The sequence below is a fragment of the Bos mutus genome, chromosome 7 (genome assembly GCF_027580195.1).
Source record: "Bos mutus isolate GX-2022 chromosome 7, NWIPB_WYAK_1.1, whole genome shotgun sequence".
NCBI classification, from domain to species: Eukaryota; Metazoa; Chordata; class Mammalia; order Artiodactyla; family Bovidae; genus Bos; species Bos mutus.
The window spans coordinates 89,586,604-89,597,247 of NC_091623.1; the positions used below are offsets into that span (position 1 = coordinate 89,586,604).

Sequence of the window (10,644 nt, forward strand, 5' to 3'; positions counted from 1 at the left end):
AATTGCACGTGCTTTGGAGAGCTCATTCACACCGTCTCCACGGCTCAGACCTTTCTTAGAACAGTCCTAAAAAATCTCAAGCACACGAAGTATATTCTTAAATATGGTTTAATACTCTTCTCCATTTCTGTACATCACAACACCAAGAGTTTGCTGTTTAGGATCTCTCTGTAGAGGCTATAGAGAATGCAAATGCTACGGTTTTCACCCCCTCTTATGTGTTTGTATTGTGTAAGTGTAATACATATCAGTATATATTGATACACACATCAATATATAATGCAATATATATCACTGAAGAGAACACATTGATTAAAGAAATACAAAAATTTGGCATCATTTCCAAACTTAAATAGTAAAAATAAAAACTACAAAAGGAGCTGCATACCCTAAATGTATCATGTGAAACAACAAGCATATTCAAAAATGTAAATTTACATCCAATTTCTCTGATCTTGTCATATATCACATTAGACCCATTTACAATGGCAAAACCCTAAGGTACTGCTATGAAGAGAGCATGTTTGCTCACTCTTGGGTGTTCTGCAAACAAACAGCAGAGCCCAAAGAAAAAGCCTGTTCTGGTGAAGCCTCCCGCATTGGTGAATACCAAAGAACTGACTCTTCTTACTGGGGGTTGAGACATCAGGTTATACATTGACAGACAGTCATTTGGACCTCAGAGTACAGTGTTGAGAACCAGAAGCTTTACATTTAAGACATACTCCCTTCATTCAAGTGAAACAGGATTACTGGAACGATAGGCAGGTCTGCAACCTGGGAACAAGGAGCTGGTTCAGACCAATAAAGCTACGAGTGACTGAGTCAAGTCAGTGAAGAACAGCAGTCAGGCACTAAAGTGTTAAAAGTACCCAATTTGAAAATCAAAGGCACCCCACTACCCTAGCAGTGTGGGGTGATACCAATCGACTTTTAAAACCTTTGGTCCTTCAAAGTCCATTTGGTATCCTTTTTTCCACTGCTACCACTGGGCACGTCCTATACACTTTGTTCACTGTCACCACCTCAGGCACCCTGTCCGTGACCTTGCATGTTTGCTGGGGTCAAGTCTGATTTACAACCCAGCTGTGAAGCCTAAGCTTCAGGTTTTCAGGCCCACTTTTGGGTCCAACATGGTTAAGTCCTTGGTGCCAGAAGCTGTGTCCCCATCCCTTCCCACCCCTGCCCTTCCCACCCTCCTCCCATAATTTCTCCTATGAGAGGTGCTTGTAAGTCCCATATTTGAAACAGATGCTCCAACCCCACCAGGAGGTCAGGGGTTTACAATTACATGCACAGTCATACATGTCTCGTCTGTCGTTCCTGTGAAAAACCTTGCAGTTCATTTTTTAAAAATCAAAACATTCACATAATCTCATGCCATCCAACACAAGGAAAACACGACCACCTCCCTTTTGCAAGGACAGACCCAAGCAAATAAAATATTTAAATATCTTTGCTTCCACTTAAAATTGCATGTTTTATTTCTCCCAATTCCAGCAATAGCATAGAAGTCCCATCATATCCATCCCAAACTGGTTTCTAGTATGCAAGATTATGTGAACCTTTGTCAAAGCAGTTGATGGTAAGGGCTCCCAAACCCTGGGCGCAAATGCGCCTGCAAAACAGATGGAAGGAAACAGAGCAGTGGCCCAAATGCTTCATGTGTCAGTTTATCTTTGCAATGCAATCTGCATCCTTGAAACTGACAGCCTGGAGGGGACGGGTAATGTGAGGGAGTGAAGTTGAAATTGCCTATTAGCTCACCCTTTCAACATTAAACAGAGACCGAGAGAAATGGTTCCAACATTTCACCACATATATTTCTTCTTATGCAGTCTAAGCTGAGAATGCCATGTAAATGGGTCACTGCGAAATGCAGCAATTTAATTTTTCTCCAATCAAAATAAGAAACAAACCAGTATATCTCATTTCTATTAACTTTTGAAGGTTTACAGCAGTTAAAGTATTTTTGCTTCTATGTATGAAGGTTAAAAAAATCTTTTTTTTTTTCCCCATAAAATACAAGAGCAACCAATTTCACCATCGAGTAAAAGTAAAAACTGGGATTCTTTTTTAAATTAGTCCAAAGTGGCATTTAGGAACTAGTTGTAGGCTGCTGCGCTGACACCATGACAAACCAAAGTGTAGGGTTGGGTCTGGTTTTGTTTCGGTTTTCTTTTCAATATCCAATGCTCATGGACTAAGTTCCGGAAATGTTCCAATTGTAAGGCAGGGATCTGTTTGGATTCCACCACGGGTATGCTCCTTGGGTTGGATGCTGGAGGGTGAGGCACGTTTTGCCGGACCCATGTCGACTACCTAGTAGTCATCAAGGTCAAAAAATTCATCATCTCCTCCTTGGTATTCCATTCCCTGGAAATCTACTCGGTACCGCAAGATACCTATGGGAACAAACGAACAAACAGTAAATAGCTGTGGCTGACAGGACCGGAGGGTGGAGAGCAGTCCCCTTGCAGAATTACAGCACACCTCTCTGGAAGTAATGATATTTTGGGGATACACAGGAAAGGTTGTGGCTGAGACCCTGCCTTTTAGTTTTCTGATTTGCTACTCACCTCCAATTCCACCAAATCCTTTGACAAACTGGGATCCTTCTTGTGACTTATCAGTGACAATTTCCAACGTAGCTCCAAATTTTTTATAGTTGTTGGCAAACCACTCCAGAAGGGGCATGCTCTCAATCAGCTCATGTTCTTGTCCTGTCTGCAGGGGCAGCCATGAGATACAGAAACAGTAGGATTAGGATATATCAAGACATGGATACTTGCTACCCTGCCTGCCAACATTTCCCTCTTCCTCTCAGATCTATGGTGTATTAAACTGTAAGCAAATTATGGGTTCTGGCGACATAAACACCAACAGCACAGAAATTCTGATTACTTCAAACAACATTCCTCCCCTGGCTCTAGCATCAGTAATGAAATGTTAACACACACTTGGCAGTTTTTCAATTTATGGTTCCTCCCATTGTCTTGAGAAGTCAGGCTGTTAAAAAGTATCTCTAGACAATATTCACTCAACAGCTAAGAGATAAGACACAACTGCTTTTTTGGAGGAGCCTTGTAAAAACCAAAGTTGTCCAACTCAGAATTTGAAGATGCTAACAATTAAAAGGGACCTGTGTTGAGCAAGTAAACCTTTTTATACTTAAAAAAAAAAAAAGAACCAGGGTAACCATCACCTACCCTCCTTCCTTGGAATCAGACTATTATGTGGCATACGGGAGTGGACCACCTCCTGGTACTCCCACTGCTGACCAGTAGAGGTCTGGTTTCCCAAGGCTGATGCTACTCTATGCTGCCAGTGCTCTAACATACAGATTTATGTTTCCTTGCATGTATCATCAAAGCATAAACAGTCACATACCTCTTTGTCTGTAAAATGAGACTTATCCTTCTCTTGTTCTGGAGTTAGATAGAGAATTTTCTCCTCTGCAGTATTGGGGGGAAAAAAAAGTGTTAACCTGCTTTTCAGATACTAACAGGTTTAAGTTCCATGAGGTGAAAATTAGGTTAGATGAAAGGACTCCTGAACTGATTCTACCAACCTTCTTTTCATAAGCACATTAGTCAGTATGCAGTGAATGACTGTCTACCAGGTATACTGGTCCTATCATAAGGAAACATCAAAGACATTTAAGATACAGCCCTTGTCCTCAAAAATCTTAGGCAGACATCTATCAGTTCAATAGGGTACAGGCTGGAAGTGGGGAACAAGATATACATCTGCCTTTTGATTGCTCCTGAAATCAGCCACCTTATCCAATCTCCACCCCAGGCTTCTTGAATACACAGGTCAGTAACAAATGGAAACCTTATTTACTAATTATCATACCTTCTGTGCCTTGGCAATGAAGAACATATCTCATGATATCCAGATTTTCATAGACTATTAGAATCTCTACAGCTCCCATTTCTAAAGCCTTTAGTGTATCTTCAACTCCAAAACAGTACTTGCCCGTGTCCTGGCTTATTTCATCAAAGTATCGCCCTGTGGTTAGGGACAGGTCAATAAGAATGTATATTAATGTTTCTTTTTGTACATATACACCTGCTTACTCAAAAATCAGAGAAAGAGAAAAAGTCAACTTAAAAATAACTGCCAAAAGTTGGTGAAAAATCACACCACTAGTCGAGGCTCCAGAAATTGAGTCTCAAGAGGTACCAGTTAAGCCAAGTACATAATCATTTGGAAATGTGTGTGTATCAAATTGGAAACACAGCCAAACAATGGCCCTATTAATCTTTAATTTGAGCTTTTGAATTATTTATCACTCTAAAACAAAGGATAATATGGGAAATTTGACTGAAGTTTGGTTCCTACTGCCAAAGGGTAAAAAACAGGAAGAAAAACAAACATTTGTTAATATTAGACATGATAACTAAAGGATGATTTAAAATAATGATTCCATTGAGGAGGATTTTAATAAAAATGCTAAACCTTCCTCTTTTACCCTTCTCAGTGTCTTGTTTTGTACATACACACATACAAAAACTTTTCATAGTAAAGAAATTGTATTTCACTGATACCTATTAATTTCTTCTCTTGAATGAACTTCACGTTGGAGAGGACCTCAGTAGATAATTCAATAGCTTGATTGAATCCATTTTCACCACCATAAGATATATCAACTAATTTTAAAACTTTTGATTGCAACCTCTGACACACAACAAAATTAAAGAAAAAGCACATCATTAGTACTTCAAAACACCCTTACCAAGACCCATTACCTCTTAATGGCATGCAAAACCAACCAGTGAAACCTCAGGAGGAAGAATATGGGGAAAGGTGCCCAATTTATTCATGAACAGGTCTCATGAAGATCACCTCCCCAGCCAACTGTATTGCACATCCTATTAGACTTATAAAACCAGCTCCTAGTTTCTTTGGAATCAAACTTCAATTTAAAGCCAATTATGGCAACCTACTAAAACCAGGGGCCAACACAGCGCCAAGAAAGATTCCATCCCCAAATGGCTGATTTCAAAAGAAAGTAAGTCCAGACATGGGGGAATATCTAATATTACAAATAATACACATAAAATTTTGCCAACACAGACTGAGGTTTTTAACATGGAATTTATTACTGTAAAAGAAAGAGATGTGCACATCCCAGCACTCACAGAACTCAACTACTCCCACCTAGAAACTTACATAATGGAGCATCTACTTCTCACTTACCTGATCAAACATATCAGATTGACTTAGTTCAGTTTTAAAGTCTGCTGATCCAGCTAAAACAAGACCAGCCACATTCACCTTGTCCCCAGAAATAAACAGCTGCACAGCAGTCTCAGCTACTTTTCGAACATAGTTATGTCGCTTTTCCATTCTTAAACGGGCAAAACGCAAGGCTGACTGACCTCCTCTACCTTTGACAAAAAAGTGATGAGAGAAAAAGGCATTTATTAAGTACATGACACCCTGCTAATTAAAAAGTAATTATATAACCATGCTATTTCCCAAGGAAAGGTGAAAATCACTATTCCTTTCAGAATAAAATCGCTTTTAGTGAGTGAACACTAATTCTGTAGTCAAAAGAGTCACAAGTAACAATGCTTCTCCCATCACCTGAGATTACTTTCCCCTATTACACAATTTGCTTCCTTAATGCTGGACACAAAGGAAAAGTGTTCATGTTCTCTTCCTGGATTACCATGTTTCTTTGGGAGATCCACAGTGAATTTGTGCAGGACTTCTCTTGTATTTCCTTGCAGTGTGCCAAAAAGTGCACCACTACCATCTATTACAATGAAGCCAAACTTGCTATCATCTGAAAGTAGTGCTGTAAGAGCCTGAAAAGCAAACACAGGTACCACACCATAAATCTCAAAGCTTTGCAAAATTAAGACAAAATTCCAAAAGGACATATACAAGCCCTTTCCACTCACTCAGAACAGTATGGAGTACTACAGGAAAACCATTTCACAGAGTAATTTAAAGGCTTCAGCTATAAATATGTAATTCACATAGACAAATCTGAACCTGATGCAGGAGAAAACCAACAATATCAATGGGAAGCCTTTTTACAAAGCTGACCTAGGCACAGGAACCCAAAACTAATACAGATTTATAGGGATCAAATTCTTCCTAGGTTGTTTTTAGACTGATGGTGGTCTAGAGAACATAATATTCAAAGTCTAACCTCCAAAAGTTGACTTGCTGTTACCATTAATAATCCCAGCATTAATAAGCAGTATTTACTATGGCTAATAAGAATCTTTTGTAAATCAATTCTAGGAGTACTCACTGAGGACAAAACCCAGAAACCGTCTATAAAAAGATCTAGTTTTGAAATGTTTCATTTAATTATGTCTTGAGTAACATTAATGACATCAATATCTAAAATTCAATTTTAAAGGTACTATAGATAATAATTCTGAATTTTTATGAGAGAAAATTCTTCTGGGTTAGTATTATATCATTGTATTTCTGCCTCCTGAAAGAGCAGATCTTTAAATAGATCTGGGACCCATATAGATGGGCAAGAGTTGGCGTCTATAGACATGGTAGATGACTAATTACTAGGTGGCAGCCTCTATAGAGCTAAGAAATTATTACCCATACCATTTAACTGAGGAAGAAAACAGCTCTTCACGGACTGGAAAGCAGATTAATCACTAAGAATCACCCTTTAACCAAAGCATACTTGATAATTAGCATTAAGACATGAATATTGCCCATGTTAAAAAATTTGCCTTAAGACTCTGTCTTCCAATACAGGGGGGTACACGTTTGATTCCTGGTCAGGGAACTAAGATCCCACATGCCACAGAGTGGGGCCAGAATTTAAATAAATAACTTGTTTAAAAAATTTTTTGCCTTATCCCAATTACCTCTGTAATAACTTGATTAATTTAGGTTTTCAGCAAGCCTGCTCAGCAGGGAACAGACTTATCCTTCATAATAAGAATATATAAATATCCTGATTAAACACAACTTCAGTTGTGTTGTTCAGTATGCCACATGTGTAGGTAGTTTGTAATAGTTAGAGCCCAAACAAACAAAGCTAGTTAAGACGAAATGCTATCTTGGAAAAAGTGTTAAGGTTTAGAAAAACCAATGAAGCTAACTTAAGTAAGTAAGGTAAAACTAGATAACATGAATATCATGTACTATTTAAATCAAGAAGACTCAAAATCTGCCTTTATCAAAGCAGATACAGTTAATTGGAAGAGGGTGGCAAACTGCCTCCCTAATGAAACTTTTGCCATAAGGAGGCTGTGACAGCCAAGAGAAAAATCAGTCTCCACCATCTATGCAATCGCTCAAGATCCGACTGGAACTGAACTTCCCGTCAAGTTAGCAGAATCATCCATTGTAAACTGTGTTGACAAATGTCAGTTCTAATTCCACTATAGAGGTTTTCCCCTATGTCGATGAAAGGCAAGAGACTGAACTAGAAGCCAGCTGTGAATTCCTGATTGTTCTACTGTTGACTGATTTAGGTCACTCTAATGAGGTTTCCTTTCTACCCTTAATGTTCATCATATTATGACACTTCTGTCACTCAAAAGTTTTTTTTTTTAATGGATGGGGAAAAAAGCTCTTATGGTCCTGACTACTCAAGATTTTTATAATTTGTGAGCTGAAACTAAGAATGCAAGAAATATAGTCAAGTATCATGGATACATAAGGAGACCTAGAGTTCAGGCAGTCATTTATTTCTTTGCTTCTGATTAGTTCTTCAAACCCAGCTTAGCACTTTCCTCAAATATGCTGAATATTCACGTCATTCATTGTCATAATAATGTAATTTTTTTTTTTAAAGAGCCAGCCTTATAAAATGGAACAGTTATTTGGAAAACAGCCTGTCAATTGTTGAACTGGTTAAACATTAATTACTGTATGACCCAGAAATTCCACTTCTAGCTTGTATACCTGCCCCCCCAGTGAAAACGTATGGACATACAAAACCTTGTACACATATGTTCAAAGCAGTATTATTCATAACAGCCTAACAGTGGAAATGACAGTTTCACCAAATGATGTTAATAAGTGAAATATGGCATATCCATGAATAGATATAATGTGGAAAATAGTATTTGGTAATAAAAAAGGAATGAAGCATAATACATACCACAAAATGGATGAACCTTGAAAACACGCTAAGTAAAAGAAACAAGCCACAAAATGCACAGAAAAACAGATTAAGGGTGGCCTATAGCTGAGAGATCTTGGGGTATGGCGGTAGGGACAGAGGAAGGCCTGGGAGTGACTGCTAATAGCTATGGTGGATTTCTTTTAGGGTAACAAAAACATTCTGTTTTAACTTCTTACCTCTGTATGGAATTTGTTGTCACACAAATACAATGACGTATTAATTGGTTTGAAAGGTTCAAAGTCAATGTTGACTTTCTTTTCCTTTCCTTCTTCTGTTACAATTGTACCACAGTAAACAACCAGGCCATTTGGAGGTACTGCAAAGAACAAACAATTTCCCCACTTATATACACACCTAATTTTCCTCAATTAATAGGAAATGTTCCCACAGCCCATTGTTCCTGCCCCTTTAAATCATAATTTTCATGAAGTACAAATATCTGTAAATTTCTCAGGCAGATTTCTCTTCCTAATTTTGAAACTTGAGATGTTTTCAAAAGGATTTATTATTTTAAGTATAGTACATACTACTTAACTTTCAAAAAATAACTTAGGGAAAAAAAAAAAACACCAAAGGAACACAGCTTATGGCTGGGTAAAGAAAGCACTTGTGACCAAAAGCATCACAACAGAATCAAAGTGGAAAATACAACCAAGACAAAGTAGAGGAGGTAAATGATCAAGCTCCAGATTACCTTTGTTATAAAGTTTGAGTCTTTGTTGTACAGATGTAATGGCTCCCAGGACTGAAAGGCGGTTTACTCGTGACTTAATGTTAGACGCAGTTCCAAACTCATCTGCTAACATTTTTGCCACTCGTGAAATCTGGTCTTTGGGAGGAATGATCAACGATATCATGCTTGTGCCATTGCTGTGGAAGAATAGCATTAGAGGTTTAAGTACTACATAAGTAAAGAATTACCATTAGTAAATGGAGTTAAAAGTGAGATGCCCCTAATATAGGAAAAATAAATCACTCTAAAAGTGACCATGAAGGTAGGGGCTATACCTCTGTAATTAAAGTGACCCAGAGCTAGAACAGTGTTCAGAATATGGTAGGTATATCAATCTTCAACAAAGAGGCAAGATTATACAATGGACAGAAGCCAGTCTCTTCAGCAAGTGGTATTGGGAAAGTTGGACAGCGCATGTAAATCAATGAAGACACACCCTTACACCATACCCAAAAGTAAACTCAAAATGCTTTAAAGACTTTAAGACACGATACCATAAAACTCCTAGAAGAGAACACACGTAAAACCTTTTCAGATAACTCGTACCAATGTTTTCTTAGGTCTGTCTTCCAAAGCAACAGAAATAAAAGCAACAATAAACAAATGGGACCTAATCAAATTTATAAACTTTCACACAGCAAAGAAACCATAAACAAAACAAAAAGACAACATACTGAATGGGAGAAAATACCTGCAAATGATGCGACCAACAGTGGTTAATTTCCAAAACATACAAACAGTTCATACAACTAACTCAAGAACAAAAAACAAACACTATCAAAAAATGGGCAGAAGACATTTCATCAAAGGACGCTCAACACTGCTAATTATCACAAAAATGCACATAAAAATTACAATTTCCTATCACATAGAAATGCACATAAAAATTTCCTATCAGCCAGGATGGTCATCATCAAAAAGTCTACAAATAACGAATGCTGGAGAGGTTGTGGAGAAAAGGGAACCCTTCTACACTGTAGGTGGGAGGGTGTTGGTAAACTGGTGTAGCCACTGTGTTACAGTATGAAGGCTGCTTAAAAAACTAAATACACACACATGTACAGCCATGAAAAAGAATGAAATAATCCCATTTGAGGAAGAGAAAAGACATATCCCATCACTTAATGTGGAATCTAAAATATGACATAAGTTTATTTACAAAACAGACAGACAGGAAAAAAACTTAGGGTTACCAAAGGAGAAAGGCGTTGGGGGAAGGCATAAATTAGGAATCAGAGATTAACAGACACATACTACTATATATAAAGTATCAACAGATAAACAACAAGGTCCTACTGTACAGTACAGGCAACTATATTCAATATCCAGTAATAAACCATAATGCAAAATAATATGAAAAAGAATGTATATATACACATATAACTATCAGTGAATGTATATGCTGCTGCCGCTGCTGCTAACTTGCTTCAGTCATGTATGACTCTGTGTGACCCCACAGACAGCAGCCCACCAGGCTCCTCCGTCCATAGGACTCCCCAGGCAAGAATACTGGAGTGGGTTGCCATTTCTTTCTCCAGAATGTATATATATTGATTTACAATCCCTTGTGGCTAGACAGTAAAGCATCTGCCTGAAATGCAGGTGACCCGGGTTCGATTCCTGGGTTGGGAAGATCCCCTGGAGAAGGAAATGGCAATCCACTCCAGCACTCTTGCCTGGAAAATCCCACGAACGGAGGAGCCTGATAGGCTACTGAACAACTTCACTTTCACACTTCAATTAAAAAAATATGACAGGTGTTTAATTCTTTGAATGAATACTA

At 38.1% G+C, this 10,644-nt stretch overlaps 1 protein-coding gene across 1 annotated transcript in view; it reads right to left on the reverse strand.

Annotated features, from left to right (window-relative positions):
• Nucleotides 1–92: 92 nt before the first annotated feature.
• ETF1 (eukaryotic translation termination factor 1) overlaps nucleotides 93–10,644 on the reverse strand; it is a 29,411-nt gene continuing 18,859 nt past the window's right edge. Inside the window, exons 3-11 of the mRNA XM_070374422.1 lie at nucleotides 8,823–8,998; nucleotides 8,305–8,444; nucleotides 5,681–5,819; nucleotides 5,206–5,396; nucleotides 4,554–4,683; nucleotides 3,859–4,014; nucleotides 3,391–3,455; nucleotides 2,580–2,727; nucleotides 93–2,405 (exon numbers count right to left, since the gene is read on the reverse strand). Coding sequence (XP_070230523.1) covers nucleotides 2,323–2,405; nucleotides 2,580–2,727; nucleotides 3,391–3,455; nucleotides 3,859–4,014; nucleotides 4,554–4,683; nucleotides 5,206–5,396; nucleotides 5,681–5,819; nucleotides 8,305–8,444; nucleotides 8,823–8,998 — 1,228 coding nt within the window. The 3' untranslated portion in view covers nucleotides 93–2,322. The remainder of the gene's footprint in view (nucleotides 2,406–2,579; nucleotides 2,728–3,390; nucleotides 3,456–3,858; nucleotides 4,015–4,553; nucleotides 4,684–5,205; nucleotides 5,397–5,680; nucleotides 5,820–8,304; nucleotides 8,445–8,822; nucleotides 8,999–10,644) is intronic.